Here is a 20,141-nt window from a genome sequence, read left to right on the forward strand (position 1 = left end):
TATAAATGAATGAATGGTCTATACTGGTATATATCTTTTTTCTACCTCTTCTTTAGATGACAAGTAGCTCTAACTGGCGTTAAAAACCCAGAATCTGGTGAAAGCAAGTTTTTCAGCAGTAGGATGTGTATGTTCAATGGGACGACTTTTTTAAGGGGTTGTCATGGTTTATGTCGGTGGCTGCAGGCCTCATGCATTTACATTATGCATCTGTGATTGGTTCATTGTCTAGTGCTTGTATTGATGGTGTCAGTGCTCCACCCACTAAGGGTGGAGCCAGGATGTGTTGTGATGGCAGGAAGAAGGTGTGTCTTACTCTTTTGCCGGTTTCTGCTTTGCTGTTTGCAGCCGCCATGGACTGCAGCCCTGCCATGCCCGCCTACCTTGGAGCCAACTGAGTATGAACTGAAACCTCCAAAAACTGTAAGAAATAAACTTCTCCTTTTCCAACTTGGTGCATCAGCTATTTTGTCTCAGCAACAAGTAAAAAGTAACTAAGACAGGGTTCATTAGCTTCACTTTTAGCAGTGAGAGAAGTGCTGGACCAGAAATCAAGGATCCTGTATTGCACATTTCGGTTTGGACAATGAAAGTCCAGATATTTGTGAGCCTCAGTCTTCTGATCTAAAAACACTGGGAGCCTGCAGCTCTGTTGGTTGCCAGGATGAAAATAATCCACCAAGACCACACAGCATGCTTTCTTACATGCTGTCATTTAAAGATTTGTAAATGTGGGTGTTTTAAGGTTGACTGATGTTAAGGCTTATATCTAGATAGCCCCCCAAAACCTCATGCACTCATAGGTAGTGCTTTTTGGAGCTGGCTGGATGTAGGGTGTGTGACACTGGGATAAATTAATGGTGTGTGGTACTAAATTAGCATCGTTCTGGGTATGAGTGATGGAAGCTGTATCCTGGGTATGGATGGCACCATCAACAGTCTTATAGCCTGGATGGAGTATAAAGAGAGGAAGAAGACAGGCTGCTATGCTTGCTGTTTCACCTTCTCCTGCCTGCTTTGGATGGACTGTTTCTCCTGTGATGCCCCTCTGCTATGCCACCCTGTGTTGGAGCCAGCTGACTATGAACTGAAACCTCTACAAACTGTGAGCTGAAAGAAACTTCCCTCCTTTGACTTTGGGTATCTGATATTTTGTCTCAGCAATGAGAAAAGTGACTAAGCCAGCTTGCTCATTTCTTTTTGATTTCAACAATAAAATAATCACTTTTTGAATAAATAAGCATAAAAATAAGACACAACATTCAAAAGGCACCAAAGGGAAGACAGTGAAAGATCCCTTCTATTTCTGTCCCTTGGGTGCTCAGTCCCCCCTCCCAGCCCCACTCCAAGCAATCTCTACTAATATTCTTATCTCTGTTTTAGGAGATATAAGCATGCATGTTTGGAGGTAACAGAAAAGAAACACACTATGAATAATCTATAGCACATCCCTATTAACTAAATCATCTCTCTCAGCAGGTTTAATATCGATTCTGATTTTTATTTACTTGGTACTCTATTAATGGACTAGTGTTGCAATGTTCAATAAATAGCATGTGCCTATGTGTGAATATATTTGCAGATATAAATGCTTGGACATGAACTGCTGGGTCAAAGGAACGTGCTTTCTGTGAAGTTTACCAATCAGCATTGTCATCACCAGTGGGTAAAAGTCTGTTTCCTAATGGATGCACTGTGAGATACAATATTAAAAAAAATAAATTTTGTAAGTAAGCTTAAATTTCACATGGTTTCTCTTATATGAGAAACTCAAAATATAAATAAAGGGAAAAATAAAGGATAGGTAAAAAGAAGAAGAGAGATAGATCTCTTTCATATGAAAAAAGGATTAAATGATGGAGGGAGGGGATGAAAAAGAATTCAGATGTGTTAAGTACGTGTATTGACCCCAGACAAGGAATGTAAACATTGTGTGCTGCAAACAGGGACTAATAAACAAAAATTTAAAAAGACAAAGTATAAGTTTCCTATAGTACTACTGCCAACATATGGGTGTATCAAAAGTCCACAGATCAAAAATTGTAGTTTGTGGAATTTGCATTTCTATAATTGTGAATGAGATTAAGCATCTTTTAAAATATCTAAAAGTCTTTCCTTGTGAGCAGCTTCTTTCCCTTGGGATGGGGGAAAGGAGAAAAGAAAGAAGGGAAAAAATATATATACACACACACACACACAAAATAAAAATTATACTACTAATCTATTAGTTCATCAAAAAGAACGGTTTGTGCTTACATTGTTTGATCATTTTTTATGCCTATATCTTGTGATTTGCGCAACTACTTTGAAGATAACATGCAATATACTAGCCACTGTTAATTTCCTATTGTTTTGTTTTGAAATTCTGTTATTGTTTTTTTGTTTGTTTGTTTTGGTACTGGTGATCGGACTCATGACCTTGTGCCTACCACTGAGGTGCTTAAGCCATTGAGCTAAATCTCCAGCCCTATGTTATTGTTTATTTGAACTTAGAATTGAACTCAGGACCTAGTGTTTACCACGCAGGCATTGTGCCGCTGAGCTATATTTCTGGTTCTTCTTTTTCTCACTTCAAAATAAAAAAGAAATCTAGAAGAAGTTATCTAATTTCCTCTACTGAGACCTGTCAAGGTGCTTTGATTATTTTTCTACTGGTTTTCGGTCTTTCAAAAACTGACTTGTAGCCGGGCGTGGTGATGATACCTACAATCCAAGTTCCCTGGGAGGCTGAGGCAGGAGAATCATAAATTTAAATCTAGCCTGAGCATTTAGTGAGATCCTGTTTCTTTTTTTTTTTTTTTTTTGTCTTTTTCATTTTTATCGGTACCAGGGATTGAACTCACGACCACCTGCTTGCAAGGCAGGTGGTTATGCCGCTGAGCTAAATCCCCAGCCCCAAGATTCTGTTTCTAAATAAAAATAAAAAATGGTAAGTATGTAGCTCAGTGAGCTAAATCCCCAGCCCCAAGATTCTGTTTCTAAATAAAAATAAAAAATGGTAAGTATGTAGCTCAGTGTGAAGGCCTTGGATTCAACCCCCTTGTACCACCCCCTTCACATCATAAATAAATAGACTCATAAAAGTCTCTATGTAAAGAAATTAGCCCTTTATTTATTGTATGGATTACAAATATTCCCCTAGCTTGTTCTTTACATTCAAAAATTCTTAATATTTTCTATAATTTAAAAAGTGTTCTTAGTTTGCTTTATCTGTCATTTACAACTTATGGTTTTTGTGACCTGCTTAGAAAGGACTTCGCTCTAGATTACAAAACAATGATTCTTTCATATGCTTCTATAATATTTTTATTTAAAAAGATTTAAATCTCTGCTATATTTGGAGTTTATTTTAGTTCAAGGATGGAGGTGTAGGGCAAATTACTTTTCCCCAGGTGGCTTCTGGTTGTGCCATCATCATCTCATTTTGTTTGGTTTTGCTCTGTTTTTTTGGCAGTATTAGGAATTGAACCCAGGGCTTCCTGCGTGCTTTGACAAGCGCTCTACCTTCCTGGTCTTTTGAAGTTTTATTTTGAGACAGGGGCTCATTAAATTGCCCAGGCTGACCGTGAACTTGCAACTCTCCTGTCTCATTGTCCCGTACAGATGGGATTACGTGCCCCGTAACACTTATTAAATAATATACTGTTTCTTCAACTGACATCAAATTATACTTTCCTTAAAAATAAATGACTTTATTTCTAGACTTCCATTAGATTTCATTGATCTGTCTATTCATGCTCTGTTTTCACAGTTTTATTTAATGTAGCTTTGTCGTGTTTTAATATCTGAGTTGGGAGGTTCTCACTCCTGTTACTGATTTTCTCCAGAAATTTTTCTAACTATTTGTGGCTGTTTGGTTTTCCTTTTTCAGGGGCTCAGCCTGTATAGTTTTAAAAGCAATTTGATATTTCTTGGGGGAGTCACATTGTTTGTAAATTAATTTATAGAGCATTTTGGGGAGAAGAATTCAGTTTCTTATCAAAGTTGGCTTTGTTAACTTAAATGCTGTTCTTTTAGCAAGGTAACATGTATATGTGGTCACATTGAGGTAGTACAGAAGGGCACAGGGTAAAATGTAAACAAAGCTTTTAGTACTTTTGGACCCTGACTCTTCTGATTTGCCTGGAGGCCGTGAGTGTTTGGTGTGTGTCCTCATCGGTATCCTGTGTGCAGTTCTGTACATGTGCAGTTTTGTACGTGTGCACACACTCTAACACGCCTGTCCTTTTCCCAGGTTTGCAAGATAGATGTGCTGTTTTTTCTCCCACTAGCAACGCATCCCGAGGAGCATTCATATCAGTGCACTCAGATCTGCTGTGTTCCTTTTTATCACGTTATGGGAATTGACCAAGTATAGATAGAATTGTTAACACCTCACCTATTAACGCAAAATTAGTGTTTCCATCCTTTAAGAACCACCTTATAATACATATTCTGCCTCATATACCTTTGAAAGTATTTCTGAAAGACAAATCCCTTGGCATAGAAGCACCATGTCCCTGTGTAAAGAGAAGGTACATATAACAACACACAAATAGCCTGGATGCTACTGAACTACATGCTTAAAAATGGTGGTTAAGTATTATGTAGTTTTCTAAAGCACAGTATCAAAAAGGAAAATGTACAATTTTGATAAATATTGCTAAATTTCCCTCTAAATCTTTAGGCAATTTGTTAATTATTCTCCATTTAAATTTGCCTTCTGCTTGCAGTATTTTTGCTCACTGACTGTAAAAATAGATATTTTTAGTGAGTTAAATAAACCATACATCTTGCATAAAATTGCCCCACACTTCTGTCATCCAGAGATTCTCAGAAACGTGCCCAGCAACTGTTGCTTGTGCAGTGTTGAATTGCGGGGCTGGGAGCTGCTGCTCAGGCGCTCAGCTCCTTCTCGCTGCCCAGCCTGTATCGTATTATTGCAGAGTGGGCCATCACTCCTTGGCTGCTTGTCCTACTGGCAGCTGGATTTGCCCAAAGCTCCAATTGAAAGCACATGTGGTTTGCTATGACCTAATCAGACCTTTCAAGCACTGTTTTAATTTTGCTATCAGGAGTCTGTGACTGAGAATCTTTAACTCTTTTCCTCAGCCTCACCCCAAGTATCCCTTCATTTCCTTTAGTTACAAGTCCCCACGTTGGCACATAAAGGAGCAAGCCTTGTTTGAGGCAGAGTGCACAGAGGCAGCATGCGAGGTGTCAGCATTGAAACCCAGAGACGATTGGGCAACCAGGGGCTGCTGGGAGCAGGGTAACTCACGCCGGTCTGTGCAAATGCGATGGTTTGAAGTGTCCTCCAAAACTCATGGAAATTCATTGCCACAGTGACAGTATTGAGAGGTGGGGCTTTCAGAGGTTATGGATTAGTGCCATGATGGTGGGAGTGGGCTCCTGATACAAGCACTGGCCCCCTTTCACGATCTCTGTTCTTCTAATGTTTATCCACCCTTCTCCCAAGCACAGAGGCCTCAGCAGATGTGGCGCCTTGATGGTGGACCTCCTGCCCTCCAGAACCATGAGCTGAATAAACCTTTATTGTTTATAAGCCACCCAGTCTGTGGTATTCTGTTTTATAGAAGCAGAAATAAATCAAGACAAAAAAAGTACTATAGGGCTCCCCTGAATGTTTCTTGAGGTAGTAGCAAAGGGAAAATTACACCACACAGAGTTCTATAGTGTACTCCTAAATATTCTTTTACTGGTCCTTCTTTTAGAAAACAAATTCTTAAAAGTCACCTTCGGATTTTTCTCTTTCCTTGATTTCTGCTCCAAATGGCAGCTACTCAAATATGTCTCTTTTTACTCCTTAAAGTGCCAGCACTGTCTTAGACCCTTATTTCTTCCATTGTTTCTCCTTTTTTTCCTGTTCTTTATTCTCTAGCAGCTTTTGTATAGCACAATTTAATTCTTCTTTCAGTTGTTTCTCAACCTAACAAGCCCAAAGCCTCCTTTTAGAAGGAGGGAGGAAAAAGGAATTACAAAGGCTTTCAATTCAATTTTTATCCCAATAATTAGAGTAATAATGGGCTCATACTCTGTCCCAAGTGGTGTGTACATATTATTTTATAAGTAACATGTGTAGTTCATATTCTTATTAATATTATTTTGCAAATGAAAATCTAAGGCTCAATGAGGTTTGGTGAACTCAAGGTAAAAGGCTTTAGAAGCTACATTAATGTTTTGCCCTGCTTGAGTTCCTGCCCTTTGGCTGTGCCCTGAAATACAGTCTACTTCACTCCTATCCACTGCTGCCCTGAAATGTCATTAACCATCTGCTCCCAATTCCCACTGCCCAGAGGCCCCATATGTAGCAACAAGCTGGGTGGCCACAGAATGGACTAGAGCTAGATGGCTGATGGGGAATCCAAGGCACAGGATGTCCAGTGATTAATCTACCTACCTTTCCTGGTTTTTGGCTAAGAGTCACCAAAACTGCTGTGGGAGGCCAAGGAGGAAGATCATGCCATCTCCATGGAAGGCCATGTACGGCACAAGAACCCCAAGGCACCAAAGGCTGGGGGAAAGGGTCCACCCACAGGACCCTAGAGGAGACCATGACCTGGGGGTGCAGAGGAGTGGGAGAGTGACAGTGGCTACCTGAGATTGGTGTCTTCCAGTTGTTGCCCTCTGGAGACTCCTCTGCACTCTATAGAAATGCCATGAGTCCTACTTTTCTGCTCCATAAATGGTCTCTTGTTTTGAGTTAGAGTAATTTTTGTTTATTTGCTATCAAAGAAATGTTTTTAGGCTACTTCCTTCTTCAGGATGGGAGCTTGGTGCACTCTGCTCATGTTCTGTCATATGGAGATGATGTCCCACTGTTTGCTGCCTCCAAGCTCTGTCCTGGATGGAGGTAGCACTCACTTAGGTCTTGCAAACACCCTGGGCAGTCTATTCCAAAACAGGGCCAAAGCATGGGCCTAGGAGTGGGCATAGAGCTCTGTTTCAGTTCCTTTGTTATCTGAAGGCACAGTTGTTACCCTTGAGGTGTCTCTGTTCAACTTTGTGACAGGGCATTGAGGCACACTGGGAGATGACATTGCAGAGCAGGGGTGGGGATGGGGGAAGGGCAGGCACAGACAGAGCATCAGGGAAAGGCTGGTGGCCTCATCCTCCAGGTTCCCCAAACTGGAGAACGGCACAATGAACTTGAATGATTAGTCACTACATTTCCTAGTTCCTGCAGGAGCTCTGAAATTTTAAGACAAAGGCCTCGTGTTACTAATGAAGTAACAGTGCCAAGAATGAAAACACAGTAATGACAGGTGACATCATTAGTTAATTAGAAATTTCTACAGGACTCTGCTCAAAGCACTGTATCTCTATCAGCTCACTCAGTCCTCACAGTTAAGTGTACAAGACTGACACTACTTCTGGGTTTATCTCGTAGAAGGGGAAACTGAGGCACTGAGGGGTTAAAGATTTGCCCAAAGTCACACAGTAAGTGATGAAGCCAGGATGTGAACTTAGGAAATCTTGATTCCAAGTCAGTGAGTTCATCCATTATACAACATTCTAATAAGACTGGAAGATCATGGGGCTTTATTATTTAAATAAAAGCTGGTAGTGGGTTTGTATGTATGTATGTGTGCATATGTGTATGTGTATTTCTCAACTAGATAAAAGAGCACAGCAAGATACATGGAAAACACCAGAAATCAGGTGACAGTTTTATTAGAGGAAAGTTAGCAGAGAAAACCAAAAGTTTAGCAGATGTAGATTAGCTCCAAAGTTATCTGCAAAGGAGATAAGAAAATTCTCAAATCCTTTCTTGTAGGTCCTGGAGCCAAAGAAACTGTTTAAATACTAAAGAAAAACAGAACCCCTGCTTTTTATTGATTCTGCTGCCACAAGTGGCCTGAAAATCCTGCTGACTGGCTGAAGCCCTCTACTCACAAAGGCCTTATGGAGACAAACCAATCGATGTACACAGTTGCTGCCCTTGCATGGTCTGGGCAGACTGGAATTCAGAGAAATACCAAAGCTGAAGTGGTTTCTCTAGTGTATTTTCATGAATGGGTGGAGAATCAAAGCTCATGGGTTTCTAGGTGAGACATCCATGGCTCTCTTACCAATAAAATCAATTCAGACATTTGTTAGGTGCCAGAGCTATTAGGTGGACACCTAGACACACGGAGTGAACTGATGCAAAAGGTCTTCCCCTCCACTACACACACATAGAGATGCTGGATGACATATAACAGAACACATTTCTAAAACTATATGTAACTGGCTTTAAGGAAATTGGCCAGATTCCAGAAATGAGGAGCAAAGTCCCACCCAGAGCAGTAGGCAGGACCTGATATATGGTGAGCTGTCAGGGTCTCAGACGAGGATCTGGCCCCAGTGCTGGAGGTGAAGGTGCCTAAGCCCTGAGAGGGGAGAAGAGGGTATCTTGAGTTGTGGGGATGATACATGGGAAAGCATGTTGGCAGGAACCCGGATGCGCTGAAGTACACTACCACAGGTGTTTATGGGGGGGGGGGGAGAAATCCTTCCATCAATCATTTGGGGACACGGCAAGGAAGCCTGCGCTCTGCCCATGCACCCTCTGTTCACTGGACCTTCATCCTCTCTCATGAGAGAATGTAGAGTCAGGGCATCCCCCAGGTCTGCTGCAGATAACCAAAAGCTGAGAGATTGCACAATCTCAGGTGGGACCAGGAGAAGACAAGACAGTCATTCTCGGAAGGCACCATCACCAGAGATTTTTCCACAGGAAAAAGGAAAGACCAGTTAAAGGTGAACAAACAGTCCCAAACAGAAAGGAACTCAGAGAGAGAGAGAGAGAGAGAGAGAGAGAGAGAGAGAGAGACAGACAGAGACAGACAGAGACAGACACAGAGAGACAGACACAGAGAGACATGGAGACAAAGATGGACAGATAGACACAGACACATATACAGACAGAGAAACAGACAGAGAGAGAGTCACACACAGAACACAATTAAAAAGACAAGTCTTTAAGATCCTGTGGCAGTAGAATAATCCAAAAGAGATAATCGGACGTGTTTAAAATTATTAGGAGATAAAGCAGCCGTAACAGTGGAAGAGAATGCAGTAGCAAGACAAGCAGCAGACGTGGACTTGACAAGGGCACTCCTGCAGGGAGGAAAACCAGGAAGCTGGCCGTTTCTGAGGCCTGCACTTTCCAGGGAAGACAGAAAACACAAACCATGATGAGGCAGCCGAGAGAGGGGCAGCCCGAGAACCTCTAGAGTCCAGAGCGAGCATGCCTGACCCAACCTCCTCAGAGGAGAGAACATTTGAACTAAGGCATGAGCCACCCAAGCAGCTATTAGCTCACAGGACCAGGAAAGGGGGCCTCGCCATCCAAGGGACAACTGGTATCAAAGCCTGGAAGGGACTGTCACAGTCCTGAAGGATGAGCAGCTGAAGGGAGCTGGAAGATGTCCCCACTAAGGGAATATGGTATGGAATTTGGATTTTTACCTTGGGGTCAGAGTGGAGCCTCTGCACATGGGGAGTGGCATGACCTGACTTATGTTTTACGGAGATGGCCCTGGGCAGTGAGGATAACAGGAAGAAGATTCGGGGCAGAGAGGGCAGCAAGCTGGTGCAGTGATTTAGGCCAGAGGTGAGTGTGCTTAGAAGGGGAGGTAGGTGGGAATGAAGGTGGATGAACCAGATGGACTTGAAAGGAAAGGGAGGGTGAAGAGGGTGCATTGTGGATGGTGTCTCAATTTCTAGCATGAATAACAAGGTGAGTGAGGCACTATTTTTGGATCAGATCCAACAAAGAACCAAACACCTCATAAACATGCCCTACATGTGTGCTTGCTGAAGAACAGGCGGTCTTGGTGGGATGAAGGGTTTGCACAGCAGAGAGGTCACATCAGTCCACTTTCTGTTCCCACCTTGACCTATGCGCCTGACCTACCTCATCCTCCCACCTCCTCCTGCCTTGCAGTACCCATCCATGACCTGCCAGGGTAGACAAAGCTCCATGTTGTTCACCTCCAGGTCCCAGGGACCACCTGGAAGCATTTACCTCCATTCCCCCAAGATGGGGTGAATATCAGGCCTCTCCCCACTGTCCTCCCCAACCACTGGCATTCTACTGTGAATAACTCTGCTCTCATTTTTCATTAATTTTCTTAGTGCTCTGCATTTCTACTAGCATGAAAATTTCTATTCAATGGTATTATAATTTTCCTTTACTAATGGGGTTGGTATTTTTATTCATTTGTGTTTTAAATCCATTAGCATAAAATTTACCTCCAGTAATACTTACTGTGGTCTTGAATGCCCTTAAAACTTACCCTGAGTGGTAAGTCTATAATAAGGGAATGCTGGTAATCATTTAAATGTCTTTTCTGGGTGGAAAAAGGCTTTTTATTTTCATCATGGCTGGCGAGTTCTTTGATAGAGCGATTGGAAGAAGGATATAAAGTATTAAGGGCTGGGGACACTGCTAGTTTGTAGATGTTTTCAAACAAGTCCCCTGGTTATTTGGAGGACATTTTTATATTCTAGGAGGATTCATATTTGTGTTCTTTTTCATGTTGTTTTTTACCTGACTTACAGAAAAATATAACTTGTGTGATTGCAGGGAACAATATTTAGAGCCATGGATTGTTTGGAAGTAAAGGAACCTTGAAATTACTCTCTCTGACTGACATTTGCAGGAGCTGGAGAGTGCAGCTTGCAGTGGCCCCATTGTGAGGCTGATGAGAGCCAGGTCTCTGAGGGCAGCGATATGGGGCAGGAAGGGCGCGTGAGCTCAGCTAGATTTGTGGGCAGGGTGATCTGTGTGGCCTCACCGGGCCCCATGCTGTGAAATTCACAGCACTGCCACGTTGAAATTGTTTACAAGTGCTGAGCAAAGGGCTCCAGGTCTGCACTGGGCCCTGAAAATTTTACATCTGCTAGGGAGACACTGCACGGTATATGGGTTTTGGAGCCAGACAGACTTGAACTGAAGTACTGGAATTTTCTGGGGTTGACCACGCTCCGGTGTCCTTATGTGCAGTACTGGGATAATGATGCTATGACCCTCTCAGCTCTAACATGAGGGGTGCTGACAATAGCAGTTCAGCATCTAGGGATGCTGAAAGGGTGATAGACACTGACATATGCTCTTTCCCATGAGCAGAAGCCATAATTAAGCTTTTTATGATGACTTTATATGAGGAACATTATCCCAGACACTAGCACAACCCCAGGTGTTGCAGGTATGATCATACCAAGCAAAGAGTGTGTTTTTAAGAGGGAGATGTGAACCATTACACTGTTATGCAAATGACTATTAATCCTCCCTGGTACCTTATGGTCCCAATTTTATATGATCCCTGCATGCGTCCCTCCTCTCTGGAGACTGCTCAAGAAAGTCAACAAGTGATACTGGATTATCATGAAGATGCCCATGATCTTGACCTAATTTATTTGAAAACTTTAATTTTTCAACAATTATTTGTAAGATATGGCTTTCTACATCCTGCAGCCCAGAGCCAGACAGACCCGTGGGTCACAACTGCATGAGAATCAGGAATGTGAACCCTGAGGATCAGCTCTACCAGCACAAACGTGGAGCCCTGTGACTTTGCTATGGCTGGAGGAAGTGACGTCACTGATGAGACCTGACGGCTGTCATCAGAGGAATGGAGCAGCTAATGGGTGACCCTGTGATGGAAAGTGTGTAATCTTAAAACAGCTGGTGAAACTTTTAAAGTCTCCTTTGTGGAAAAAATATATCAAATAAGAAACGGAAGTTTGTTCTTGGGCATTTAAAAAATTCTAATCCCAAAGGATTCCTCAGGGGATAAGAGGAGGTGGGGTGACCTTTGCTGCCTTCACTTTGATAAGATCTGTGGGACCTTGGAGTCCAGATTGCAGCTTCTAAAGGAAGCACTTGGAGTTTTGGCCATGCTCACATTGTCACACTGCTCAGGTCCCTGAGCACATACAGCAGGACGTGGGGGTACCCATATATCTGGGCATCTTGTGTTGCCCAACGAGCACCAAGAGGGCTGTGACAGGAGCACCCCATTCACAGTCTTCTTTGTCCCTCCTTCCTCCAGAACAACCAGTGGGTAATGAGGCATGGCTGCCCCTGGGCTCTCTCAGGCCAGAGGTGCCTTTGTGGGAGTGACAGACGATGCCCAATGGGGGCCTCTCTACAGCAAACCACCCTTTAAACACTGCAGCTCGTCTTCCAAGATCCTCCCAGTAGCCCTCTGGCGCCAACCAGATCAGCCTTTAAATGAGGGACAATGACACAGTCAGCCAAACAATAGACAAGAAGTGTGGGTCTTCCCTCCTGTGTCTCTCAGTGGTATGCATTGGGCTTAAACAATGGGATGGCACACAGAGGACCCTTTGGGACATGTTGATAATGACTAATGACCAGCTAATTTATCCAACACCTCAAGACAGAGCTGCAAAAAGCATGTGTGGATATAACAAATGGTTACTTGAAGAAATGGCAACTTGGCTTAGACAGCTTGAGTAACACTCTCCACCTCCGAGAATTGTAGTAAGAAACCCATAAGTAACTGTGTCAACTCCCAGGAGACCAGTGATGCGGCATTCCAACAACAGGGCAACAGCAGCAGTGTTAAGCATAAACCAAAGAACGCATGAATCCAGTCAGGAAAAATCGGAGACATCACAGTGAGTGTTTGTGTCCCACACCGTACTTCACATAAAGCCCCAAACCCAGCAGATGTTCTCCTACAAAACTGCACTGCAAGTTTCAAGCTCCTGGAGAAGAAGCCTCAGGGGATGCTTTGCCTGCATATCTGAGTGTTAGTTAATCTATGATTGTTAATTCCTGTTGCTGAATTTCTCCCTCATCTTCACTGGTGGGTCCAATTCTGAAACTTGTTCGATGCCTTTGCTGGTGTTTCTGGGTTTTGATTATTTTCTAATTTTGTTCTTACCTGTTGTCGGATTTCTTCCTCCATTTTCACTGGCGAGCCCAATTCTGCAACCTGTTTGACACCTTCACTGGCATATCCTCCATACTCCCACAACACGTAATTTTTGGAGTGGGATCCACCAATGATCGCAGACCAGTGATTGGCTCGACCTGGGAAAGTCAATCAAGAGGCAGTTATCAGTGGCACTGAGGCTGAAACATAAGCTCCTCACATAATGAAGAGGAGGGGTGTCATGGTTTATGCCGGTGGCCCCCAGGCCTCATGGATTCACGCAGGGGTAAGAAGCTATTCTATCTTAGGTCCTGCATTACTCAGTAATAAGGTAGCATTCCTATTAACAATAATTCTGGGGATGGTGCAGCCTTGTCAATAGCAGATGCGTGAATAAGACAGGAATCTATGCATGCCTTTTGTCTGGGAGGGTCTTAGAGAAGGGAGCAATTGAGAGAAATTTTAAAGGCTGATCAGATTGGTAAGGTAAAACTTGGAAGTAACATCATTTCTGTCAGGCCCAGAAACATTAAATAATACTGTATTTGGTGAGTTGTCAGTAATTCAGCACTGCTGTGTCACAAACTGTGGAGGAGAGTTAGGAGATGATGCCAGGAAGGTAGCAAGGAGCCTGCTCATGGGTGGCCTTGCTCTAGATGCTTCAGGAGTTTGGATGTCATTTGAAAGGATCTAAAAACCACTGGAGGGTTCTAAGCAGGGAATTTGAGATAAATCATCCAGGCAGCTGTGTGAAGAATGCCTTAGAGGGAGCAAAACCTGGAGTGGAGAGCTGGGAGATAAGCAAAGGGCAGAAACTAAGGGTTATGTGTGGGAGGGGGCAGGCGTATGCAACTCTCAGGACTAAGCATGGCTCTCTTCTGTGACTGTTATGTACAATCCAGTGTGAGGGACAGGCAGCCTCGCCATACTTTAAGGGTGGTATAGCCAGTGTGGATCTGTAGAAGTGACCAGTCCATAGTGGTTTGGAGCTGATACATGGGATGGTGGCAGTTGTGGATGTTAAGAGAGAATCAGTGTGCAACATGACAGCACGGGGAAACAACGTAAGAACCAACCGTAACCAAGGTAGAACTTAATTTGAGGATTTTGCTAAAGTCAACACCAGCACTATACTGGATTTGCTTTTACATGCAACAAATATAGATGCATCCATTTTTCTTATTGACTGAGTCACATACAGGTCAGCATAGGATTTACTCAATTTTTAGCCATTCTTTAGTCTTACACAGTCTCAAGTTAAAGAACATTTTCAGGCACAGCAAAGGGGAAAATTTGAACTGGGTGAATCCAATGGACAGTTTTGATTTATAAACCTGTGACCCAGTGTGGATAGAATGCTTTTCTCCATCTCACCATCTACAGAAAGGACTCCAAATAGGGCTTGGTTCTGTTTATACAGCTGCCACTGCTACCCCTGGGCCTTTTGCTCCGGGGGCACAGCAAGAATATGGGTACAGAGGCAGGCTGAACTCTCCTGGGCTACTGAGGGCAGCGTATAACCAGCCAGGCAGGCGATGGTACTATGTGTGTCTGCCCAATTGCTTACTCATTATTTTCCGCACATCAGGAAAATGCAAACTCCACTTTTATGTCTCATACTCCTAAAGATAGATGGAGACGCTGCCAGCTATTTCTCTAGCTCATTTCCTGGGTGGTAAGATGTCTTAGCTGTCAGTCGAGCAGAGAGCATACTTGTGAGGGGCAAGGGCTGGTAGCTTGTGATTTTTGGTTCATGAGGAGCACACGGTGACTAGTTATAGCACCTCCTGTGCTGTTCCACTAAAATACCTCCTTGCTCTGGGCTGACCTATGGCAATTCGAACGTCAGTGACTCAGCACATGTTGTTCCCATGGTTCTTTGCTCTTGTCTGGGTTGGCTAGCTTTCAGTCCTCCTTCGTGATTTATCTGGAAGCCTCATGAGACCATCCTGGGCTGACTAAGCTTGTGTCTCCTGTCTCCTTCCTGCATCGATCACATTACCGATCGCTGTCACAGTCTGTTGTCTCTCTATGTCCATAGGGTGTCTGTCTTTGGCACTGCACATTGTGGGCACTCAGTACCTGTTTCCAGAAACATTTCTAGGCAATAAATTGGGAAGGTGGCGGTACACGTGTCTGAAGCATCAGGGAAAAGACTTCTGCAGATTTGATTCAATGAGATTAAATTTAAGTCTCAGTTCAGCAGAGTTCCTGATGTCTGCTAAGTTAAAGAAACCAGCTATCTCGTATGCTGTTAAAAGAACAAAAAGCAGTAGACCCTGTGCCTAGCATATGAGAGATCCTAGGTTCACCCAGTATCTAGAAACCAAACCAAACAAAAGCAAACAAAATGCGATATGACAAAAGAAAGGGATTGTTCTTAGAGCAGTAGACAGGGATTCAAGTCCTAGCATCGCCACTTATTAACTGTATAAATTTGGTCAAATTCAATTACTTTTTTCTCTGAGGTTTAGCTCGCTCTTTTGTAATTCAGGGATGATAATGCCAAGTTTATTGGCCGATTATGAGAGTGAAATTAAATTATTTTTAAAATGAGATAATATATGTGAAATCACTACTGGCACAAAATAGGCCCTCAATAACTATGGCTTCTATTTTTTCTCATGATTGTCAGGGAGGCTTTCAGAAGTGAACAAAACATGAAATTTGACCTTAAGTCTGTATAAGAGATAAAAATATGTATAATACAGGCCACATTAAGGGAATAGAGATAAGCAGAGGCATAGAAAGATACAAAGGAAACACAAGTGGGTATTTCTGGGTTATTCATTCAAATTCCATGAGCTATGTGCCAAGTAGAGTGGCAGGAATAGGACATGGCACTTGCCCTGAAGGGACTCACGGTCTGGGGGGTGGGGAAAACAGATGGATAAGCAGATTAATTAAAATCCAGCAAGTCAGGGATCTAACAGAACCAGAATACAGAACATGAGGATGAAATGGCGAACTCTGAATTCTCCAAATCCAAGGAATTCAAGTCCAAGGCATGAGTCTGAAGAAGGAGGTATACCAGTTGGAGCTGTTTTTAAGGTTCTTACTCTGGAGTAAAATTTTGTAGTTCCAGTTCAGGCTTCTTAGCCAACACAGTCGTTAACAACTTTCCACATAACACATTAATTCAAATTTCAACACATTTAATGACATCAGCCAAAAAACAGATGTGTGCAAAGCAGCTGATGAAGATTACATCTTCCCTAGAGGGAGGCAAAATAGGGATGAATGGAAAAATAATTGTACACCCTAACAATCAGTATTGAAGACAGGTGAGTGCCAGTCCCTCAGGGACAAAATGGTTCCGGCCAGAAGTCTTGGTTCCAGGCTTCCATTTGTGACACAAATCAGTCCTGTAACCTGCAACCTGGGTTGCAGCTTTCTGCCTCCGAACACAGTGCGGGGGTTTGAATCCAGGGCCTCATGCAGGCGATGTGAAAATGATCCCAGCTACATGTCCAGCACCACAGTCTTTTTAAAAACAGGGATAATGGTTCTAAGATGGGACTACCTACTAGAGGTGTACAAATTAATTGTGCTGATTTTGGAAAGAACTGGGAAAACCAAAAAGCACCATGCAAAGCGGTCTCAGTGTTATTTCAGTTATAAAGCACTGCAGGAATTCCACAAGATAAATCCAGAAGTGGAGAAGCAAGGAAACGTTCCCATGGGAAGGAGGGCTGTCCACGACAGAGACATAGAAGGGGAGACAGCAGGCCAGGTGGGGAGACTGGCAGGAAAAGGGATTTCTTTAATGACATGGATAAGAGGATCAAGCACCTCTTCTAACGATTTTTCCCATATGTGATCTTCCCTACAACCTTATCTTCATGTTCTGGATGAGGAAACTGAGACCAGAGAGTTTGAAGAACCTACCCAAGCTCAAAGAACTAGGGAGGGGCAAAGCTATCGCTCTCAGACATAAGGTATAATGTAATGCACAATAGCTCACTTCTGTACCTCACAGCTGTGACTTTAAATTCCCACATCTTCCCTCCCCTGCTTCTGGGATCTTGGTTTAACCCACTTAACCTCCCTAAACTTAAGTTTCCTCGTATGAAAATAAGAATCATAGTAGCATCTGTGTCAAAAGAGCTTTCTTTTTGAATGTTTAATAATAATGTTCAAATCCTTGGCATAGTGCCTGGCACATGGCAAAGGCTCAGTAAGTACATGGTTAATCATTCTGCCCAGAAGGAATCCTCCATCCTGCTTTCCCGGCTTGCCTAACGCACTGCACACAGGGGCACTCAGCGCCTCCACAACTGGTCCTGAATTTGTTCCAACCGATTCCCTTGTCTTCTAACACTCTGGTCTATGTTATGGTCTCTTTCATTTCCTGACCTCACAGTGGGGATGTAGGGAAAGGAACAAGTGTGCTAGACTCGGCCAGAACTGGGATGGGACCCAAACACACACAGAATATACTCAGGGTAAGGAGAGGGTCCAAAGGAGAGGAGACCAAACAGGGGGCCCTTCAACATCCACTGCCCCAATTGCATAGGCTCTGACTGAGGGTAATTTACGGCAGAAGTGGGGATAAAGAGCCATGAAGATGAGCCAATGAAATGGAAGATGGCGCAGATTATGGGAGGTAATTTGGTGAAGTAGTTCAAACTCTTGCTTCTGGGATGAGATGCTGTTTTGAGCCTCTCTTTGAGTTCTAAAACATCCTTGGCTGAACGAGTCATTCAATCTCAGCCTCAGTTTATACATTTGTAAGGTAGGTAGAGTGATATGACCAGAATCCTAGTGCTGTTCTGAAGCTGAAGTTTAGGAAATAATGACCAGTGGCTGGCACATAAAATGGATCAATAAACATTAGGTAATAAAAGTCAATCTGGATAGGGCAGGACACATGCAGACCTAAAAGGCATAATAACTCATTAGTGTCTGATTGTGTGACCGGGTTGCATCTTGACTGAGAGCTAGTGGGCAGAGACGACAGGGATGTCAGGTGAAAGGAACTGAACCTGGAGAAAACAGCAGGGAGTCATGTAAATGGACTCAGTCACCTGGGTCCTGCAGGATGACATGGGTGGGCAGACCTTACTGAGCTGGAAGGGAGGAAGTTTATCACTGGATTCCACTATTTCATAGGAAATAATAGGGGGGGAGAGAGAGAGAGAGAGAGAGAGAGAGAGAGAGAGAGAGAGAGAGAGAGAAAGAGAGAGAGAGAGAGAATTCCCAGGTAACAGGAGGCCTGGGAGACAGGATGGCCTCCATGAAAGATTAATCGGGGAAGTACCCTCTGAGGTTCTTCTGAAATACTGATATCTTGGATGGGACTCACAAGGAACAAAGGCAGGCAGAGAACTGGGAGAAAGAAATGATTAGACATGTGAGTTTCAGATGCTGATAGCCAACCGGCTACATTCATTTAAAATACCGTTCTAGGGAGATACCCTAAATACATGTAGCACAATACCCTTTTTGACATCTTTTCTGTTGTCATCACTGGATAAATTACCAGTGTTCACAAGGATCTCTAAAAGGCTAGTGCTTACCAGAGAAGAGCCATGTCAACATTTTGTCTGGTGTTGCAGAAGGCATCCTTGCAAGGAGGTGGATTCCCTGAGCTGTCCTATGCATAGAAAGTATGGCGGTTATTCCAAGCCCATTCAACTTGAATGGGCTATGCTGGGAAGCCAGGGTGTTTGGCCAAACATTATTCTGGGCATGTCTCTGAGGGTTATCCGCATGAGACTAACATTTGAAGTAGAAGACAGAGTAAAACAGATTACTGTCTGGAGATGGGTGGGCCCCAACACGTCAGTTAAAATTTTTAATAGAACACAAAAACTGTTCTCTTCCATAAGCAAGCAGGAGTTCCTGCTGCCTGACTGCCTTTGAGCTGGGACACTCTTCCCTCCGCCCTGCCTCGGAACTCAAGCTGAAACACTGGTTATTCCTGAGTCATCAGCCTAGTGTTGAAACTAGGTGGTTCACCTTTTTGGATCTCAGGCTTTCATATTTAGACTGGACCTGTACTAGTGGCTTTCCTTAGTCTCCAGAGAGGTAACTGCATATTTCGGACTTCCTCAGCCTCCATTAGTGGGTGAGCCAATTCCTTATAATGAACCTCTTTGTACACATGTGCAGACAAGTTATGGGTTCTATTTGTTTTGGAGAACCTTAATATTACAGGTGTTCAGTGCCCTGCCAACCCTAGTCCTAAAAGCATTTCCCATCGATTTCCTTAAAAGTGATTCATAGTGTATCACGAGAAAATGTCCTTTAGCAGTCTTGATTGCTACAGCTGTCTATAATCCAACCTCAGTGTTGTCCATAGCACTCGTAGCAAATCCTCATTTTGGGCTTTAGTTGAGCCCTCATGGAATCTGATGCAGAGGCTACACAGAATACTGTTCTTTCAACTTCTAGGTTTATTCTACCCTTCCATATTATATTCTACTAGCTGATCTTGTCACTTAAATTTTCTGGAAAAAAAAAAACCTAAGGCTAATCCATCCACAGACTCATCCATATACCACATGGCCAAGGGCCAACAGAAAAACACTGTAGACTTGCTGATTTTATTCATAAATGTTACCTTGGCTCTCGCTTTCCTCTTGGCCTTGTTATTCTCAGCCTAGGCACAGACACTTGGTCGGCCTGAATCCTCTTGCTTTGGGTTTGGCTGTAGAGCTTGGTTTCTGTGTGTCTGCCTCTGTGTGCTTCCCAGGACAGAGCTGGTATTTTCTGTCTAGCTCCTGAGCTTGTGGCTCCTTCAGGAGCTCACTCTCCCCAAGCTATTGTGGTTTTCAGGATCCTGTTCTAGTATGGCAAAACCCCTGCAAAAGAGGTCTGTCAGTTAAGCCAGAAATTCCTTAGTTTTCTATCTTTCTGATTTCTTCATTCAGGTATCATTATTTTTCTTCCCTGAGGTTTCAAGAGAAGTGCCACCTTTCTATACTTGGGAAATCCTTGCACTTTCAGAAACTAATTACATTTTTTCCCCATAACCTGAGGGCTTCATGATTAAGATACTATTTTATCCCATTAATTCCTTCAGTAAATGTTTACTGTGCTTACACTATGTGCTAAGCCAGGGATCATTAAGCTACACCTGGCCGCTTTTGTATTTTATGTATCACTTATGTTTATTTAGGGTTGCTTTCATGCCACAATGTCAAAGTCAAGTAGTTACAACAGAGGATGTTTCCCCTGCAAAACCCTAAAATATTTATTATCTGGCCCTTTAAAAAGTTTGCCAAAAGTGGTGTCAGGCCGTGG

General features: G+C 43.2%; 1 protein-coding gene across 1 annotated transcript in view; it reads right to left on the reverse strand.

Annotated features, from left to right (window-relative positions):
- The window catches only part of Spon1 (spondin 1), a 273,648-nt gene that overhangs the window by 101,593 nt on the left and 151,914 nt on the right, over positions 1–20,141 (reverse strand). Inside the window, exon 6 of the mRNA XM_003465713.5 lies at positions 12,903–13,051. Coding sequence (XP_003465761.1) covers positions 12,903–13,051 — 149 coding nt within the window. The remainder of the gene's footprint in view (positions 1–12,902; positions 13,052–20,141) is intronic.

This window comes from Cavia porcellus, unplaced genomic scaffold (genome assembly GCF_034190915.1).
Source record: "Cavia porcellus strain 051 isolate PalLab524CR breed Dunkin Hartley unplaced genomic scaffold, mCavPor4.1 scaffold_6, whole genome shotgun sequence".
Taxonomy (NCBI): Eukaryota; Metazoa; Chordata; class Mammalia; order Rodentia; family Caviidae; genus Cavia; species Cavia porcellus.